General features: G+C 41.4%; 1 protein-coding gene and 1 long non-coding RNA gene across 8 annotated transcripts in view; both read left to right on the top strand.

Moving 5' to 3' along the window:
* CLASP1 (cytoplasmic linker associated protein 1) overlaps nt 1–21,238 on the top strand; it is a 161,954-nt gene that overhangs the window by 88,190 nt on the left and 52,526 nt on the right. For 2 of the 7 annotated variants that reach the window (XM_081852510.1, XM_081852513.1), the window contains exons 16-22: nt 985–1,062; nt 2,293–2,460; nt 3,560–3,609; nt 6,283–6,450; nt 12,310–12,417; nt 14,112–14,138; nt 15,885–16,052. In XM_081852510.1, coding sequence (XP_081708636.1) covers nt 985–1,062; nt 2,293–2,460; nt 3,560–3,609; nt 6,283–6,450; nt 12,310–12,417; nt 14,112–14,138; nt 15,885–16,052 — 767 coding nt within the window. Of the gene's footprint in view, nt 1–984; nt 1,063–2,292; nt 2,461–3,559; nt 3,610–5,110; nt 5,165–6,282; nt 6,451–12,309; nt 12,418–14,111; nt 14,139–15,884; nt 16,053–19,372; nt 19,481–21,238 lie in introns of all 7 variants that reach the window. The other 5 variants (XM_081852509.1, XM_081852511.1, XM_081852507.1 and 2 more) reach the window with 4 other exon arrangements.
* LOC309337205 lies at nt 14,147–15,384 on the top strand. The gene is made up of 2 exons (XR_014154141.1): nt 14,147–14,576; nt 14,726–15,384. It is a non-coding gene; the product is annotated as an uncharacterized lncRNA (long non-coding RNA).

Raw genomic sequence — 21,238 nt, 5'->3', positions numbered from 1 at the left:
ATATTTCCCATCACTATAGCTATATTCTCCTCACTGCAAAGGATATTTCACTGGCTCCTTGTCGTATCCTACATCACCCAAATCTGTCTCTAGGGATTTTGTGATGGTTTAATCTCAACCAAACTGACCACTTATCTTTTCCTCACAGAAGTTGCACATTAGACTTGACCTCATTCCCATGTAACATTAAGCCAAACTATGACTTAACACAAATGAGCAAATGTTTAGGCTCCTGGAAAGGAGATCACCATCTGTATGTTGTTCCTCCGGTTGTTCTGCCCCTGTGCTTTCACTTAGCTAAGTCATGGTTTGGTTTCACGCACACTGCCCAAATCCAGGCTCGTGATGTAGTTGTCTAAGGCAAACCATGATCCACAGGACAAACCTAAATCACAATCCCATTTTGGATTACGTGCTAAACTGTGGCTTAGCTCAGCACAGAACCAGAACAGATGTAGGAGCGAAGCAACTGTGGGAGCTTGCACAGTTACTCATGTTGTGTGCAGACGGGACCACCAAATTGTTTTGATAGCTTTGTTCCCTGAACGTTTTGTGCTGTCACATTATCTTAACCATTGGTGTCACCAGCACGATACAACATAGATTATGGTGCCAAAGATGTTTGTTCCACTCCCCCCATCAAGTAAACCCTATTGATTCCCAAATGGCTTCAGCGGCATATGCACATTTTAGCATCTCTATACTTTTATGCTTCTGTGTTTTCCAAGTAACTAAGGATTGACCTCTGAAGAATGTTTCTTGGCAGTTTGAATACAAGAGAGGCAAATGCAATAAAGCTGACTGGCACAAATAAGCAACCACATCCTCAAAAAGGATATTGTGTAGAAATCTGGGCTTAGCAAAGCATGCTGTTTTTGTTCTGGCAAGATGGACAAACTTTTTATAGCCCCAAAGTGCAGTGGCGCTGGAGTATTCTCCCCCCCCCCCCGCGACCTGGTAAATGATGTTGTTTTCTAATCTCAGGCACATATCAGTATTGGCTGAAACACTAAAGAAGGGAATCCACGATGCTGACTCTGAAGCACGGATAAAAGCCAGAAAGTAAGTGGGTGTCTTTTTCCCTCCATTGCAGATTCCGTCAAGGAACATTGTTGTGTGCTGTGCAGCTGAATTCAAGGCTATTAAAGTCTGCAGCAGTTTCATGAAATTTGATGTCACTTAGTGAGGGGCAGAATCATGCCTTCAGGAACTCACATGCAAAAGGGAGAGAAAGGGACTACTGTATGCATGCTAGAGGACTGTATTGTTAATAATAGCTTTGCCTTGTTTTGGTGTAAGTTGTTTGGAAGATTCATCTATTTTCACAAGAGAGTTGTGTCAGTTTCAAAGATCTGTTTGCTCAGTGGCTCTTTAAAGGTCAGACATTTGCATTCTAAACTTGCTGGTGTTTTCAGAATAGCAGTTTGTAATGACTTTCTCTCTTGCCACCCAATATTTTTGGGGACTTCACTAGAATTCAGTTTTTCCTTATCAGTGCTGGATCCCTCAGCCTTCATGGATTATTGCTTGCCTTAGCTGAAACTGCAAGAAAAGTCCAATTGCAATGGTTAAACCCAGTGTAGTGACAAAGTGGAGGGCTATGTTAGTGTATGTTGTACTCCCCATTGAGATATATTCTTATTTTGCAGTAGGAACTGCAATTATCCCTGAATCTTTATTCTCATTTCCTGCTAATTTCTTTTCCTGCCGGGAACATTAGAACTAGTGTGAAAAGCTAGTGAAAGTTTAAATGTGAACAAGATGCACGATGCTCATAAGTTGTTGCTGTCGTCCTCCCCTAGTTCTGCAGCTGCCAGGTTTTTCATGTTGTCCAAATCTGGGCTCATGGTTTGTTTTGCTGCAAACAAACCACAAGCGGAAGCCAAGGCTTGTTCTTGGCTTACCACTCACAATTTGGTTTTTTGGAGCAAACCGTGAGGCCTGGTTCAGATGTCGCGACAAGCCAGACTCTGCCTCGTTTCCCAACAGCAGCGGGGGAAGACCGGAGGAAGAACTTGTGAGCAGCATGCATCTTGTTCACAATAAAGCACAGTTTGCTTTTAACGGTGGTGTAACGTGTGATGTATGAACCGGACCAATGTGTGGAGGCATAAATAATTTATGTGGAAATAGATGGATGTAAATATGCTGGTTTTGATTTCATAAGTTGATTCCCCACCAACACTGCCATTTTAAATTTTGGCTGGAATTTCAACAGAGCAGTTTCTCTGGGGCTAAAGTTCTGTTGCGCTAATGTCGTGTTCGGTGATTGATTTGAAATTTTATCCTCAGGTGTTACTGGGGCTTCCATAGCCATTTTAGCCGAGAAGCAGAGCATCTGTTCAATTCGTTGGAGTCCTCATACCAGAAAGCCCTGCAGTCTGACTTGAAGAACTCTGACAGCATAGTGTCCTTGCCTCAGTCTGACCGCTCCTCTTCTAGCTCCCAGGAGAGTCTCAAGTAAGCCCTCACAGTCTTAATACTAACAAAATATGACCTTTCCCCATTTTCTTTTTAAACATTCAGTTTCATTTGCTGAATTGGTACCGCTTCTGGATTCTGAGAATCGTTGCTGGCTTCATGTATAGGAACTTGATCTAATTGTTCTGATTTCACATGCAATCCAAAATTTAGCTTGTTTATTCATTTTAGAGTTTTCTACCCTGTTTTTTTCTTCATTAATAAAATAATGAAGCGGCTTGCAGTAAAACATTAAACATTCACATGATGAACACTTTTAGAAGACATCTGAAGGCAGTCCTGTTTAGGGAAGCTTTTAATGTTTGATGCATTACTGTATTTTAATATTTTGTTGGAAGCTGCCCAGAGTGGCTGGGGAAGCCCAGCCAGATGGGCAGGGTATTATTATTATTATTATTATTATTATTAATAATAATAACATTTATTCCAAACAAAACCATAATCCAACAGTGTGCATCTGCCTCTTATCAGAGCAGACAGGAATAAATCCCGGAGTTCATCAGTCTACCCCAAACAGCTCCCTAAAATGCCACGTTTTAATGAATCATTGAAACGTCGAGTCCATTTTAGCTTCCTTAGGGAGAGCATTCTGGTGTTTGAAAGGCCCTGCCCCCCCCCCCCCCGAGCTTCATTCTTCAAGGGAAGCTGGAGTGGGATTGGACCATGTGGGAGGGAACATGTGAGAGAAGGTGGTTCTTGGAAATGCTCCACTCCCAGGTGCGCAGGGCTTTAAAGATGAGGGCCAACACCTGGGATCGGATGAAAACAAAATCCCAAGGTGACACTGGCCTGGATCTTCCTATGACCTTTCTCAGCAGTTTCTTGTAGAAGTTAAAAATCATGGGAGATGGAACCTTCTATAAATAGGGAAGGTGGGCGGAATGCTTTTTAACGTTGATGTTCTTCATCTGTTGGAATCTGTGGACAGTGCAAGGATGCATTGTTGTAATCAATTGTAAATGAATGTGGGGAGGGGAGGGAGCCTCCTAAGCCTCCAAGATAACAATTTTTGGAAGTGTTGCCATTGTGGATTCAAAGAAAACCTGTTTCTAAATCCATTCTTTCTCCTCCTTTTTAGTCGTCCGCTGTCTGCCAAAAGAAGTCCAACTGGAAGCACTACATCGCGAGGTGAAAATTGAGGGGACTGGGTCTAAAGTGGGAGTGGGAATGGGGCAGTATGGGAAAGGTGAAGATCACCTTCCCTGTCAAGTGTCAAGCAATTCTGTTCAGTGACCCTTGTCAGGCACTGCTAGACAGAATAGGTAGTATTAGCTTAATTCAGTATGGGAGCAGCTGCTCAGAAATGTTGCTACCTTTCATGAAGCAGTCTCAAAGTGGGAAAACATTTTTGGATAAATGGCACAGAACTCTGAGAGCAGATTAGTCTCAAGATTTGTTCTGCAGGAGTAAATTCTCACTTAATAACTTTGAAGCAACACTTGGCAAAATATATGAATTATGTTCATCCGTGAAGGCATTTTGAGCCAGACATTGTTTTGATAAAGATCATTCTTTATTAAGCTCCTTAAAATCAGTTGGGATGTCTTCGTTAGATTGGCCTCAGCGCTACTTGTGACAGACAGCAACAAATCTCTAATATATGAGAATTTGTGACAGGCATGATACATTTTGCCTTAATTTCTAAGTCATCCTTTACGAACCTAGTGCTCTCCAGATATTTTGGTTACAACCAATCTCAGCCTAGCTTAGTCAGGGATGATGAGAGTCAAAGACCAAAACATCTGGGGGCCACTAGGTTGGCAAAGGCTGATGTAGACAAATCTTTGGATTCCATATTCCGCAAGTATTAAGGGATGCCAGCAACCAGGCTCCTAGGGACACTGTGAATGCAGAGAGTAATTCTCCATTGGTTTCTGATGCAAATCACAGTACTTCATGTCTGCCATCCCGTACACAAAACGGGTTTCTTTTGAGAATGGAAGAGCTTGAAGTCTTCATTCTAACTTTTCCTAGCTTCATAAACAAATGTCCTGTTCAGGTGCTCAGAACTGCAGATAAATGAATGAAAAACTTTTAGACAGAATTATTACAATTGTCAGAGTTTTCCATGGTTTCTTCAGTTTATTTTAAATGTGTTGTAGATTGGGCAGTACAGGACGTGCACTACAGTATGCAGAGTAAATATAATAACATCATTAGTTATAGGAAGCAGTTAAGTTTATTTATACCACTCGTCATAAGAAAACTGCAATCATTTGCAAGCAAAACATTTTTTAAAAAAAAATGCAACAGCTAACACTCCCCACATTTTTCTAAAAATGTTTTAATCATGTATTGTCATTGCAACAAAAGCAAATGAGGCCACCTTTTTATTTATGTGCCTGTTTCTGTTTGCCAAGAGAAATTCAGTCATCTTGTTGTTTGCAATTTTAGGAAGATTTTCAACTACATCCTTAAAAATAGGGCCTGCCAACAAATAGGGAGATGAATCCTCAACTATATCTTCCCCACAAATACTCCCTCAAACTGAATTGAGTATTCCTGTAGTAGCCATCCAGAACGGCAAAGGGTATCTGCAGAAGCCTTATTCTTTTAGTAATAATAAGCTGTAGTAGCAATCTAATAGATAGGTAGCATTAACTTACTCCGTCAAATTTTCTTCTCACAGAAGCTACATCAGAGCAGCAGTATGATTTAGTTCAGAATAAAGATTTGAGTGGAGGTAGGAAAACCTATATTTTAAACAACAGAGTCTGGATGGTTCATGTAACTGAGAAACCAAGGTCCACCAATCTAGACCAGCCTTCCCCAACTTGTGGCCCTCTGGATGTTGTTCCACTACAGCCCTCATCACCCCTGATCACTGACTGGGGCTTATGCGGTTTGTAGTCCAAAACAATGGTCACCATTTCAGGGAAGGCTGTATTAGAGCCTTAGATTTTTGATGAGTTTCTGGTTAACGCACATATGGTCTGTGTTAGAAGGACCTCAGTAGCTGAGATTACATACAGAATAGTTAACAACACCAGCAAAAGAGTACCTGATTGGTCCTTGAAAGGGCCATAACCATGTTGCTGTTTCTCTGACTGAATGTGAGGCAGATCTTTATTTTGCCAACTAGGAAGGGAGAGGAGGAAGCTGGATAAAGAGCACAAATATGTTTTCTTTAATTTGGTATGACACATTAATTTAAAAGATGTAAAAAGTTTGATTTTAACACAGTTTATTTGTTAAATAAGAAGACTTCTTGTAATAGCAACCACAATAATTACAGTGTTGTTGTGCCTCTCTCAGACCGTAGTTTTTTGTTTTTTTTAAGAGGGTGAATTTTGGAAGAGCATTGAACAGATTGCTTGTTTTGTGCTTGTGTGTTGTATTTTATGGCTGGAGTTTAGCACTGGCTTATTGTTGAATTGCTGTATGTTATTGTATGTTTTCATTTCATGTATTCTATTGCTCTGTGTCAGCAAGAGAACAACAAAAAACTTTATTTAGCAGAGACAGAACAAAACAATTTTCAGCTGAATTTAAAACCAAGCTGAAAAAGAGAAAGCATGAGGCTTATTTAAAACCACATTAGAATAGTGAAGGCACAGAGTTTTATTTCGAAGTGAAGGTTCATATAGTACTTTTCCATTTTATGGGGGAAAAAATCCTTAGGATAAAACTTACTGGAGCACTTTTGTGCCTGAAATTATTCTTTGGGTGTAGGGAAAAGTCTTTAGTCTTAGCACCCCCATTTCTCCTGGCAGGAATGAAAAGACTTGTGCTAAACTGATCTTCCTGAGTGTCCTTATCTTTAACGGTGCGCATCTCTCTTCCCACCCCGCTCCTCAAAAGCTTCTACAGTGAGTGCAAAATCTGTGTCTGCATCAGGGTCCCTCCAACGTTCTCGCAGTGACATTGACGTGAATGCAGCAGCCAGTGCCAAATCTAAAGTCACTTCTGGATCAGATGCCCCCTTCAGCTCAGCAGCAGCCTTGCCCCCGGGTTCATACGCATCTCTAGGTAAGCTTATTTGCTTTCCCATAAAGGAGATGAGTGATTTATGTAAGGATTTAGTAGAATAAATGTTTCTTAGGGAGTTCCAGCCTTACAGAGAAATAGTTTGGAAAACGGTATATACTGTCCCATGGGGAATAAACTCGTGGATTGTTTACAGAAGCATTAGCTAAACGAAATAGGTTTGGCATCTACAGCACCTGAGCAGTTTATGGAGTGGCGGCGTTTTATTTGACATGATGGCTGTCACTTTCTTCGTCAAGGCTTCTGTGAATTCTGTGAGCAGCCAGACAACTCAGACTGCGCAGCATGAGGAACAAATGTTATTCTCTGGAAAGAATGCAGTAGCTGCAATCTAGGGAAAGTGGCCCTATTGGGTTGCATTCCACTAAGTCATACTCAGAATAATCCCATTTTCATCAGAGTATAGGACTAACTTCAAATCCATTGATTTCAGTAGGTGTGCGATGGGTATGATGTTGCAGAATACAACCTTTTCTAATCTCTAATATACATTTGTTAAGAGTCAGTGCAGATCAGGGGAAATCACTTCCTTTTTTCCTGTAAAGATTAGGTTATTACAGCTTAGTGTGGCGAAAACCTTGTTTAAAGGGGGATCAATATAAGTGAGTATGTGGCAAGTCGTGCCAAGATAAAGCAGCCACTAAGTTCCACCAGTGTGAAAATTTGGAGCAGCTGCTAAATTTTGCCTAACATTCTGGGGGAGCAAAATTAAAACAAACAAATATGACCTGTGAATGTTAAAGGCTGCAGGAAGCATATTTCCGGCATGAAACAGACTAGTTTTTCTCCAGAGAATACCCTGCATGACTCTATGCTTTGAGTGATCTTAGTCTAACTAGGTATTATTATTACTTTCCCCACTTTTCCTCCAAGGAGCTCAGGGTGGTGTACATATATGCTCTCACAGCAGCCCTGTGAGATAGGGTAGGTTGAGACTGGTGACTCGTCCAAGGCCACACAGTAAGCTTTGTGTCTGAGTGGGGAGCAGGGATTCAAACACTGGTCTCCCGGGTTCCTTGTCCAGCACTCTACCCACAACACCACACCGGCTTCTATGTATCCTCCTGTGTTCTTGATTGGTTTGCATGTTGCATTCTTCAAGCGGAAATCTTGTCAGCATGAGTCAATAGTGCCACCACAGAATCTCTGTCAACTTTTGTGGGTATATTTGTTTATTCAGTTACTGCTTTTCCTGCACCTAATCTTACAATAACCCCAATCATTATTTTTTTAAAATTTCTTCAGTTTAAATTGCAGACTACTTTCATTGACCTTAGCAGGCTGTTCCTTTCAATTGGTTAATAATAATAATAATAATAATAATAATAATAATGATGATGATGTTTATACCCCGCCCATCTGGCTGGGCTTCCCCAGCCACTCTGGGCGGCTTCCAAAAAAATATTAAAATACTGTAATACATCAAACATTAAAAGCTTCCCTAAACAGGGCTGCCTTCAGATGTCTTCTAAAAGTCTGGTAGTTGTTATTCTCTTTGACATCTGGTGGGAGGGCGTTCAACAGCGTGGGTGCCACTACCGAGAAGGCCCTCTGCCTGGTTCCCTGTAACTTGGCTTCTTGCAGTGAGGGAACCGCCAGAAGGCCCTTGGTGCTGGACCTCAGTGTCTGGGTAGAATGATGGGGGTGGAGACACTCCTTCAGATATACTGGACCGAGGCTGTTTCAGGCTTTAAAGGTCAGACCAACACTTTGAATTGTGCTCGGAAACGTACTGGGAGCCAATGTAGGTCTTTCAAGACTGGTGTTATATGGTCTCGGCGGCCGCTCCCAGTCACCAGTCTAGCTGCTGTGTTCTGGATTAGTTGTAGTTTCCAGGTCACCTTCAAAGGTAGCCCCACATAGAGCGCATTGCAGTAGTCCAAGCGGGTGATAACCAGAGCATGCACCACTCTGGCGAGGCAGTCCACAGGCAGATAGGGTCTCAGCCTGCGTACCAGATGGAGCTGGTAAACAGCTGCCCTGGACACAGATTTGACCTGTGCCTCCATGGACAGCTAGCTGTGAGTCATTTTGGACTCCCAGGCTGCGCACCTGGTCCTTCAGGGGCACAGTTACCCCATTCAGGACCAGGGAATCCTCCACACCTGCCCGCCTCCTGTCCCCCCAAAACAGTACTTCTGTCTTGTCAGGATTCAACCTCAGTCTGTTAGCCCCCTGTTTAGTCTGCACTGCAGTCAAAGGGGGCAGCATTCTTCTGATAGTACTTAAATATGTGACTAATTTTATTTGGCAGCATCCAAGTAGTTACGACACCTAGAGTGCACATCACCTTACCATGGTCAGTTTCTGCAGAAGGGCTCTCTAATGACCAAGTATGCAATGCCTGTATTTCCACAAGCACCTTTTTATTTAAGAAGAACTTGTGGGCCCAGTATTAGAGAAACACAGAAGCAAAGTCAAGTGGTTCACAAACAAACTAGTGCTGTATTACTTCTGCTGGTTTAGAGAATTACATTCTGTCAGTGTCCCCTCCTCAGCAATATGCTAATTGTATTTCTTCAGTATTAAAAAAAGAGTAGAGCGCACACACTAGTGAAAAGACATCAAGCTTCTCTTTCTTTCCTTCTATACTTAGTGCATGGGCAGGTAGTTTCGGAGACAGTTCCTTAAGACCCATTTACACAACCAGCAGCCTTTGCAAGATCACTCATATGCACACTTGTGTTAATGAACCATAATGGATGAGATCCAATGCATGTCTTCCCCCACAGCCCCCCTCCTTCCTCCCCAAATCTGCTACGGAAGGAGGAGAAAATAAAACAGAAGTCCTATTGTGCAATCAGGTTTCTGTTGTGCAAATGGGAGCGTTGGGAATAATACTGGATGTCACCAATTAAATGTGCTGAAAGCATTATGGGGTTATTTGTCAGCAGGTGGAGCTATTGTCATAATGATCTCTGCTGTAAGAAGCAGTCTGGTTAAACAAATGACCGAATTTTTGTTTGTTTGTGTGTTCATGGTACTTTTATACTCTGGTAGTATAGGCCTCTCTAACAGGTTTACATGAAGTTTTAAAACAATCTTATCAACCGTGCAACACACTTAAAAGCTAGGTGGCAGAAAAGGAAGCAAACTAAAAGCCTGAGGAAATTGAAAGGGTGGGGTGGGGGGAAACGAAGGAAAGACAACCCAAGTGAGGACTAGGAAATGTCATAAGAATCTGGGGGGTGGTAGCAGCCTTGTGCGGTTACCCATGTATGTATTACGATAATTCCGGCTTCAGGTGCACAGATGTTGCATTTCTGTTTAACTAACATTATTCATTTAATTCAACTGAAACTTATACCTTGTTTTTGTAGCTAACTACACACTGCCCACTTCTGCTGAATATTACTAACTTTCCCTGTTATCCCTCTCATTTTTTTTTTCTAAATTTGCTTAAAGATGGTACTACCAGTAAACCTGAGGGTAAGCAGTCTCTGTGTAACTGAGGTCTGTCTCTGGCTCTTACACCAGTTCTCTGTTATCACCCAAGTGGTCCCTGATTTTCATCTGTGTTCACTGGTGCCTTTGCATGACCTCTTGCATGGTGTTCTCCTCTTACTCATGCTGCTGCTGCTGCTGAGTACCCTTCACCTTGTCTCTCAGCTCACCCTTGTCATTAGGCATAATACTTAGTGGAACATTTTGTTTCTGAGTAGTTCTGTGAACCTAGCCTAACGTGTTGAACACTTCATGAATATCACCGCACAACTGAGGGTTTACCTGGTTTTTGTAACTGGAAATGTTGGGCTCTTTCGTTTCCGTAGAAAAAGCTTGCTTAAAAAAAGAAAGAAAAGGGCATAAAAAGGTTATTCTGGTTCTTTGCCCAGTGGCCATCCTAGGCCTCTGCTTTATTTATTAATTGTGTAGAACTAGTAACATTTTAATGGCTAATAGTTTGTTTCATTGTACAGTTCCTGGCAACCTTGAAATTTATTAGCTATGACTGCTTTACCTGTTACTTGATTTTCTTAATGCTTTTACATATTTTAGATGTTTTTAATTGTTTCTAAATTTCTTAAGTATGTTTTTGTTTTATTTTTAACAGTACAAATATTATGGGATTGTTTTAAATAGTGCTGTTTTCTGTTTACCTTTTCATGGTGTTGGAAATAGTTTCATTATTGCAAAAGGTGTGCTTTCTGAAATAGCACTGGAATAGAAAGGTAAAAGAAACAGAATGTTTGTAGTAGAGAAAAAGGGGATCCCCTTGGGAAATACAACTTTTTATTCTTTAAAAAAAATCTATCGTATTTCTAATGGCAACTGCAGAAATGGCTGACTTTGCTGAATAGCCAAAACCAGACTGAGCATTTGCACTGAATTTGGTTATTTTTAGACTAACCTGTAGCTTAAAGAGAAGATAGTAGATGCAATTACCTTGTGAGGTAGGACAGGCTAAGACTTTTAGAAGATGTTTGAGGGCAGCCATGTATTGGGAAGTTTTTTATATTTGATATTTTACTACGTTTTTACATATGCTGTAAGCTGCCCTGAGCAGCTGGGGAAACCCAGCCAGATGGAGGTGGGGTATAAATAATAAAATTATTATTATTATTATTATTATTATTATTATTATTATTATTATTAGCAGTAATCATGGAGTAGCCAACCTGGTGCCCTCCAGACGTTGGACTACAATTTCTGTTATTCCTGACAATTGGCTCTAGTGGCTAAGGGGGAGTAGGAGTCCAACAAAATCAAATGGTCCAGTGGTGCTGGTGGGTTGGGCTCTGATGGGATGCAGCCTATGAAGGAATGGTACGTCTGTTGGTGTCATCTTCTGTTAATTCACACTTTCAGGGCAGCTGAAGCAGTTATGCTAATAATAGTTGAAGCAGCTTTTTCTTGCTAGTGAAGGGGAGGGGGAATAATGATAAAGTTGTAAAGTTTAGTATGGTACATTGCTGTTGCTTTCCTTGTATTATCATAGGAACTTTGGAAGCTTCCTTAATACTGAGCCCAGACTATTGGTTCACCTAACTTAGTATTGTCTGCAGCTTTCCCTGGCTTCAGACATGGGGCGTTCCTGTAGATGTTGGGGACTGGGAGCTTCTCTGTGCAAAGTAGATGCTCTGCCACTGTGGTAGATCCCTCCAGGATTTGTCAGAAAAATGTGGATCATCGTGCTTTGTGCTTACTGATTCTACTGGCCATAACTGGGCTGCAAGGATGTTTGCTAGAGCATTCTTGAGAAGTTGTTCTGCTAGAACATTCTGGAGACACACAGGGACTTCTTTATCCTATCTGTAAAGCAGGAATAATATTGCCTAGTCTTATTCAATAATAATTTTGAAGATCAACCATTAACACCCAGAACCTCTTTATCTCCAGTTCTCTCTCCTAATTTAGGAATGAACTTTGTTGTTTTCCTTTTTCTTGTGACATTTTGACACAAATTGTTTTGGGTGTTCTGTATGTACCCTGTTAAATGCAAAGGGTTGTATCCAACATTATATGTGTGTAAGCAGAACAGGCTTCCACTTGCACAACAGAACTTTACTATCCTCTCCTCCCCACTGGAGTCCTCTATGCACCATCAAAATCTTCTCCAGAGGATTGTAAAAGCCTCTAGGGCAGATTTTGGGGGCTGTAGGAAGAGGAGAGAGGTGAAGTCCCATTGGGTTTGCACCTAAATATTCATTCCTGGTTTTGATATTGTGGTTTTAACCATATTTAACCACTAGTAAAATGGGATGCCTTTTCATTTTAGTACAAGTATTATGATTATTATAGATTTGTTCATCCCAATTTGAATGTGTTGGTAAGAGGATAAGATATTTAAAGCACAATCACTTGGATTAATTAACTGCTGCTTCTTTCCCCGCTTTTCCCTAGGTCGGATCCGCACAAGGAGGCAAAGCTCTGGAAGTACCACCAGTATCACCTCATCACCTGCTGACACGCGAGGCCGCAGCCGGGCTAAAGTAGTTTCACAGTCCCAGCGTAAGAAGCCATTTAGCTTTGTCTTGTTGAGGAGGCTTTATATTTCCCCAGCTTGTTTTCATTGCCTGTCCTCGTGGAAAGCACATATTCCATTCACTCCATTCAGTTTCGTTCGGTATATATCATTTGTGTGGAACAGCCTTATCCAAGGCTAGGACTCCAGTTCATTATAAAATGGTACACTGATATAGAAATATCAGGATATTTGAGGGCTCTAGGTAATGGTTACCATTCCTGTGTACATTCCCATCCTCTTTCATTATGATCACGTACGTTTATCTCCTAATATGCTGCTTGAATTGTTCACTTGTGTTTCACACATTCATGAACTCCTTTGTGCTAAGCATGGAAGAATACTCCTTCATTAGAAGCTGCTTCTAATCTGTGGTGTCTGCCTGTCTTACTTGTAAAGGGCTTTCCTACTCTTTTTACCCCAGAGGAGGTCCACTAAATCAGGCCCTATCCATCTCTCTGGGATGTCTTGTGCAATTCATCCTGTAATTCATCCAGCATCATGGGAGCATGTCTTTTGGAGAGTAGGAAGGTGGGACTTTGGCTGGATTGCTTGAGTGCTGACACTGTGCAGAAAAGTCTGCATCTGTGATGACTGCTGAAGAAAATAAAATGGATTCCTGTATGTCATAAATAATAGCTGGCTCTCTGATCCTTTGTTACTGTACTGTATGATCTGCGATTACTGATCAGTTAAGGGGAAGAGCATATGATACTTGCTAATTTGCATCTTGTTAGTCACTCCGATTCCTGATCACCTGGGGCATCTCTCAATTAAGCTGATATGCTGGGTGTGTGAAAATAATTCTAAAGAAGGGATAACGTAGAATGTGTAAAATAATGATTAGGTGCTTAATGTAGTGTATTTGCATAAAGAGAAAAATGATATTACCAGTAGCATATTCACAAGATTTTTATGTTGCATGGTATGAGCATTCCCACTGACCCTGACAGAATGCCAGTTTTCCTGATGTTGTGTTTTTTACATTGATTGTTAGAGCCCTAATCTTTGAATCTTGCAGTTCTTACATTGGGTGCTTGGCAGGCCAGTCTTACTATCCTGCTTGTGAAAGTTGCAGTCCCATTATAAGGGATTGCTAGTGAGCAAGATAGCTATTAGGGCTGCTCATGGTTTCTTGATCATTTTTGTTTTCTTACTGGTATCTTTCTTTGTGTTCTAAATCCTTAACAAAATCAATACATTATTAAGAGGACACAGCATTTTTTTGGGGGGGTGCTGCTGCTGAAGAAGCTGGCTTTGGGATGATTGATGTGCATGTTGGATCATTACTCATGGACCCACTAGTTATCCCAGTGCAGACATGCTAGTAATTTGTCTGTGACCAGCAACAGCTTTGCATGTCCTGCTACACTGCATCTAATTGCTGTGCAAGGCCAGCTCATGATACCACTGATGAAGGCTCTGTGCGGCACTACATTTCTTTTTTGCTTGACCCCCAAGTGGTCATTTGCCAGCTCATAAGTTCAGGTAATAGGTGTCTCTGTGGCCATGCTGCCAAGAAAGGCCCTGCTGTGTAATATACTGCATGGTGCAAGCAGTGATGTGTCTGTCAAAAAGCAACTGATGTTGTGTGCAACTAGCAATGCTTCTTGAACTTTGTATTGTCTCGCTTTCTCTAATTCACTCTCTGCCTGTCCTTTGGTCTGCTCTCATAATCCAGGATCCAGATCAGCTAACCCTGCTGGTGGTAAGGAACCCCTTCTTTGTTTTTTCACTCCTGTTTCCATGTCTGTGCTGTCTTTCACACTACTGTTTTTAACTATTTTAATATTCAGGATACTTGCCCCTCTTTAATCCCCCCAGTACCCATAAAATGAGAATTTAGACTTGGACTGCTTTTGGTATACACATTAGGTACTTAGAATACCTTTGAATATATAAAGACATGTCATATTTCAGCTGCTATGATTATTAAAAACTAGGTGTTCTTTTTTTATCCATCAGCATAATTTAGGCTGTAATCCTAATCCCACTACCTGGGAGTAAACCCTGCTTAATTCAGTAGGACTTTCTTCTGACACAGCTCTGATTGGGCAGCTTAGTCTTGCTGATGCGTGTGAGATTAAGTTCAGTGTAAATTGGAAGGAAGATTTGGCATTTTTGTCTTGTACAGTACAGTAGACCAGTGTTTCCCAACCTTGGGCCTCCAGCTGTTTTTGGACTACAATTCCCATCATCCCTGACCACTGGTCTTGCTAGCTAAGGTTGATGGGAGTTGTAGTCCAAAAACAGCTGGAGGCCCAAGGTTGGGAAACACTGCAGTAGACTATAGAGTGAAGATAAGGTGCAGAGACCCGTATAATCAAGAGCCCAAATCTTCTGAATGTACATACAAATCAGGAATGTGGTTTTCTATATGGTCTCTAGGTAGGTTGGCATGAATTAGCAGAACAATCTTATTCATGTTTACTCAGAAGTTTGCTCCGCTATGTTCAATGGGGCTTGCTCCCTTTTAAGTGTGCTTTAGGGCTTCTGCTAAAAAGACCGCAGGGCTTTTGGTCACCTCTTCAAATGTTCAAATGGAAAACAGAATGCTTTGCGAACAACCATGAATGACTCTTTGCTGGATAGAGGAGGTTTGGAAGTTCTTAAAATAATAAAAATGAAATGTTTGCTGCTTGTTCAGACAATAGAAGCAGCAGCACTGGTTTAAATTGTAGTTCCTAGGTTGGGAAAAACATTCTTAATTGTAGGTTCAATTAAACAAGTATGCAAGATGCCACAAGATGTATAGAACCTACTTACTAGTAGCAAGGCATTTAAAGATAAATTCACAATCAAAGGATCTTGCATCTAGTATGGTGAGTTCAGTTGGATTTTTATTTTTTTAACAGGAGCTCACTTCCCAGCATTGCAAAGTGCTTTTGAAACTGATGGGACTTTTAAAAGTAGGTTGTGTGGTAACACAAGGCAGTCTGAAAGAGTTTTTAGAAGTTTTTTTTTTGTTTTTTTTTAAATTCCACTGGGCTGCTACAAGTCCCTTGTGTGAGCTGAGCAGTTCTTTGGATCCCTTTCTGCCTTCATAAAACCATATTTCCTGGTTGGACATCAAGGGAAATTGTGGTTTAAGAAATCAGGAGGTATCCTCTAGTCTGCAGCCTGAGTGTATGAGAGTAGAAAAGAATGGGGGAGGTGGAAACAGGGGGCCCTTGAGCTTTCTTTCATGCACAAACTGTGGTTTGTAGGAGTGCCTCATTATGTGTGAACTGGGTATTTGTTTAAGGAAGGTACTTCCTCTCAATCCATCATAATTTTTGAAATGCGTAATTCAGAAGTGATCAGACATGTTTATTAACAAATGGGCGGCTTCTGGGTTTACTTTGCTGCTTTAATTTTGTTTTTGATATATTTTTAAATTAAAAGGAACAGGGCAGATTTAGTCATTTTGAGATAAGCTGAATATTTTTGTTTTATATCTGTGGTTCCTGTCTAGCTGGCAGTCGATCCAGTTCCCCTGGCAAGCTCTTGGGAAGCGCATACGGTGGACTGAGCAGTGGAACAACCAGAGGACACCCAGCGCCATCCCCTGCTGAAAAACGCAGCAAGGTCCCTCGAAGCCAGGGCTGCAGCCGAGAGACCAGTCCAAACAGGATAGGTCTAGGTAAGATTTGTATTGGATTCGGTGCAGAACAAAGAGACTGAAGAAGCACGGCATGGTACTTGGTATTACCAAAATAACATGGTGGCTATGGTGGCCTTCTTTAAATGTGCACCCTAAGAACTTTATTAGTGATTTGCATTTTTTCAGAGTCATGCTAACATGTCCACAAAGTTCTGTGGCTCCAGAATGAGGAAAGAGGAATCTGTTGAGAGAGCACTTTGAAATGGCAAGGCCATCTTTTCCACTGAATCAGTAAAACTTCCACCTAATTCCACACTAGTAGAACTTTAGGTGAAGCCACCTTAGGTGGAGGTTGCCCAGGTTTAATCACAACATTAATCAGAAAATAATACTTGTTTTTTTTAAAACAACAACAACAACAACAACAACAACCAGTGGTTTACCTTCTGTTGCCACTCTCATGATTTAATTCCATCCTATCATTTCAAATGTACTGTCAAGAGCATTAAGACAGAATTTAGCTACTTCATAGTTCATGTTGATGTTGGTGAATGCTAACATTTTATTTCTCACCTTCCCTTAGGAAAAAAATATGTATAAATATATATCATGTTGTTCTCTCTGCTTGAAAATCGAACCTATTAGTGCACTGTTTACCATTCAAGTAACTTTTCAACTTATTCTGTAGCTTCCCCTCCCCACAAATGAACATATGTAGGACCATTGTGCACGTTCCATGGCTCAGTAAAAGCAGCTGTCCAGTTATCAGAGACATCTGATGTTCAAGCCAGGCTACCTGCTTTCAATGTAAAAAATATGGTAGCCTTGGCAGGTTTTATTTTGAAGGTAGGAGTTCTAGTTTACATTACAATTCATCAGCATAGAATCCAGTCCTGCTGGCCAGAACTGCAATTGAGGCCTCCAGATAAACTAGCAGAGTAGAACTGGAAACAGCAACTTTAAAGTCAATATCAGAATTCCAGGAGTAAACAGGCAAGAGTGGAATTGGGAAAGCAGGTGGGACTGGAGGGGGAGACACATACATGGTCAGAGCTCAAGATACAGGATAGAATGACAGCACAGAAGGCATACAAGATTTGAGCAGAGATTTCAACCAGATTTATGAGATCGCAAGTGGGGTGCGTGAGAGAGGAAATCAAAGCCTTAGTAGTAATGCGGGATGTGAGGTTACCTCTCTAGAAGAGATCTGGGGACAGGCTTTCTGGTTGTATGCACAGAGAAGGAAGGCAAAAGACAGACAAGGGAAACAAGATAAAGAAGGACATAGCTATTATTAAGAAAATGGCAGAGGACATCAATACCAAGCTGATAACCAGGGCAGTCATCACAACGAGCAAACTGTAATTTTGTTGAGAGTCAGTTGATCCAGGAAAACATTTTATGCAAGCAAACTAGATTCCTATGAACCCAAATTAAGACATCTGTTCAGAGCAGTGTCACTTTTGTTGTGGTGGGGAAAAATTACATGCAATTGTTATTTTTGCTTATATATTACATTTTCATTTAAATACATGAAAAAAATAGATTTATCTATAGGCTAGCAATGAAGCAGAACTTTAAAAATTTAAACTTAAAATTTGGTCAGGTAGTGGCCTTATTTAAACGTCATCTGTGAAGAATTCAGTATATAGGCAGTTTGGATGATACCAGAAAGGTGAAAATTTCATGGCTGTGAATACTCTCTAATAAGCCACGTCCTCTCTAAAGCCGTATGGATATTTACAGTGGCATTTAATCAGGTCACCCAGCATAGTGCAATCTACATAGAGTGCACCTCCCTGTGCATTTTTCTCCAGCTGTTCGTTTTTGTCATGAATAGTTCACACTTGGTGGAACGCTTTCTGCTACTCAGGCACTCTTTGTTATCTACTTATGAACAGAATGGAATTTTTTATAGATTTGCAGGTTTGTTTCTGCTTTCTCTTGCTGCATCATGAGAACCACGTGTTACAAGCAGATCCCTATCCCTGATCACGGGCGCATCTAGGATGAAACTAACGAAGCTTAAGCTTCAGGGCTCCTAATCCCAGAGGGACCCCAGAAGCAGCTATAGTCCACATTGCTTTAAAAAAGTTAATCATGCATGTATATAACATTTCCCTCCCATAACTCGAAAACTATAAGGCGTAGGAAATTTTTTGTTCACATCAGTGATTTTGACATGTGAGATATTTTGGCACATAAATTTTAATCAAAATCTGAGGCATAGAAGTTAATTTTTTTTAAAAAAAATGTGGTGATCTGTCATGGAACAATCCTTAAATTGAAGAAGATCATAGTGGTTACCTAGACCTCAATGCTGGTTCCAAAGGACCCCGCATAACAGTTCAAACCTCAGGGCAGCAAAAATGTAGGTCTGCCACTGTCCCTGTTTGGAATCTGGTTCAGTCAGACCGCACTTCAGTTCACAATTTTATGATTCAGCCTCAGTATTCAGATCATTGTTTCACTGAGCCGGTGGACTGATCCAGAGTTTGCAATAACAGGATGGGTTTGTGGAAGCAAATGATGCACCAGTTGTTTGGTTTTCATCTTCATTCCATATTTTTTATTCTCAAACTGAAGGGCTCTGTAGTGTCATACATGACACCTTTCAGTCTTGGTGGTCTCCAGGTGCTTATTTGTATTCTTCTCCAACAAATAACTGGATTTTGGTTGTGCTGTTGAATAGAAACCCAAAGGAATAGATTCCACTTCATGTTTGAGTAGGCATGCCGGATTTTGATGAGAAAAGAAGGGCAGAGAGGAGAGAGAATCCTGCAAGGGTGCCTGTAGCAATGCTAACCGATCAGGGACATCGTCATAATAGCATATTTTGAGAAGGTTCTAGATAAGTGAATGTCCTGCTTACCTTCCTTTGACATTATTTGTCTATTACTATGACAAGTCTTTGTAAAAGACCTTTTTTTTCTTTTTGTAAAAGTGGCCTTTCTTTAGTGGTTCATGGCTAAATCCTTGTTGATCTGGTTATCCCTCTAAAAGCATATCTCTTTCCCACAATGTTTCTTTCAGCCTCAGCAGTTTGGCATGGTCTCTGTGTGTGCAAAAGTCTAACCCTCTCTTTTTCCAACTAAGATCTTCTGTCCCTTTACCACTTACACCAACCGGGATTGCCTGCCAGGCAGGCCTCTCAGGTGTGCTGATTTGCAACACAATAAAGCGCCAGTTGGCATGCATTGCGGTTGGTCTGTGGCCAGTCAGAGTTGGCTGCCGCCGCCCATGATTTTCCTTTTTTACTAATGTCAATGATGACCATAAATGTGACTTTCCTGTCTGAGCTTTGTGTCCTCATTAAACTTGTGTTCACCTTCTCTGAAACCCTCCCTGCTGCATGCTAGCACGGAGCAGCCGTATCCCCCGACCCAGCGTGAGTCAGGGGTGCAGCCGCGATACCAGCCGTGAGAGCAGCCGAGATACAAGCCCTGCTCGGGGCTTCCCTCCACTTGGTGAGTACCTGCAGGCGCTGGAGCTTCTAAGGGCCCTTCCTTCTCCTCCCCCTTTTTTGTGGCTTAGTCAAGACATCACTAGGTGGAATGAGCTTGTTTTACTCTCTCTTTTTTTTTAATTGCAAAACAAAAAACAAAAAAACCCTTCCCAACACTCCCTGTTTCCGACCCTCACTTTTTTCTCTTCCCTTCTGCATGCTTAAATCCTGCTTTCCTTTAGTAGGAAGATCCTCCCGTCTAAAAATAATAATCATTTTATTATAGTTTCCAAGTTCTTTTAACAGCATTTGAGCAACAATGGTTTTGACAAATCCAGCACTTCTGAAAGCAGCCAGCCTTCATCACTTCAGGGGAGAGTGGTGATGCCTCAAAGCATGAGCTGGTGGCATTTAGATCCAATGTAATATTGGCTTTCACGGGGTGGGGGGACTTAGAAAGTGTGTTCACATTTTCTTTCCCCCTCTTCCAATATGCACTCCATCCTGTGGCTTGCATGCATGCAATAACAAGATTGCTGTCGCACGGTAACTCCATCCCCAGCTGTAATTGCGATTAAAATGCCCTGTATTTATAGGGCATAATGGATTCATCACAATTTCACAGAAGTTCCATGGTTTTGCTTTTAAAATTATGGTCCAACAACCCTAGTCCAAAGAAAAACCTGTGCTTCCAAATTAGTAGTGCAATGTCTTGGTTCTTCGTAATGAATGCTTTTTATTGTATTATTGGTTAATTAGTTGTGCGAGATATTCTGAAGGAAACTGAGCATCCTGAAGCCTTGAAAGGCATCAGTTGATTTTGTAGAAGTATTCAGTCTGAATATAAAATACCATTCCAGTATATTCTACAATGTATGGTACTTGTGACTTGCTTAAAGCAGACAGGTAGTTTGTGGTCATGTACCAAGAACTGGGTGGTGTTCAGCTAAGTTTTATTCAGAGTAGACCAGTGTGTCGTAGAGCAGGCATACGCAACCTTCAGTCCTCCAGATGTTTTGGACTACAATTCCCATCATCCCTGACCACTGGTCCTGTTAGCTATGGATCATGGGAGTTGTAGGCCAAAACTTCTGGAGGGCAGAAGGTTGCCTATGCCTGTCGTAGAGGTTGGAGTGCTGGACTAGGAACTTGGGAGACCAGGGTTCAAATCTCCACTCGGCCTCCATGAAGCTCACTGGGTGACCTTGAGCCAGTCACTGCCTCTCAGCCTGATCTACCTTTCAGGGTTGTTGTGGGGATTAAGTGAGGAGGGGGAGAACCATGTACAGGCCACCTTGAGCTCCATGGAGAAAAAGGGTGGGATAGAAATGAACATGACTAAGTTAGGGCCATTGGTTTCAATGGGTCTACTCTGAGTAAGACATAATTGAGTACCACTCTCTGTGTTTCGCATTTTAGCACTATATACCCAACGCTCATTGAGATTTCATAGTGGAGGAAAGCAAATGCTATGGAATGTAACCCTGCTGTGTGTGACACCTGTAGAGACTGGTTTCTAACATTCCTGATGGGAAAAGGAGTCTTTAAACCATGAGCTTTCAGATCCACATCCAGAGCACAACTGTAGGCCTCAGACATTGGTGACGATATCTTTTAGAGGTGTCCAAATGTGAGCAGTTTAGAACGATTCAGTCTGCCATCTTGATTCAAAATGGCATCCAATTGAATTCAAATTTAGTGGAAGGGAAAATGTTCTCCTCAATCTCATCAGCCATCATGCAAAAATTGGTTACTGTCCTGCTTCAGATCTAGTAGTCCT

Source organism: Podarcis erhardii (assembly GCF_964252035.2).
Source record: "Podarcis erhardii genome assembly, chromosome: 1".
Taxonomy (NCBI): Eukaryota; Metazoa; Chordata; class Lepidosauria; order Squamata; family Lacertidae; genus Podarcis; species Podarcis erhardii.
The sequence above is the reverse complement of the archived record's forward strand: the minus strand, read 5'-3'. Positions and strand labels throughout refer to the sequence as shown.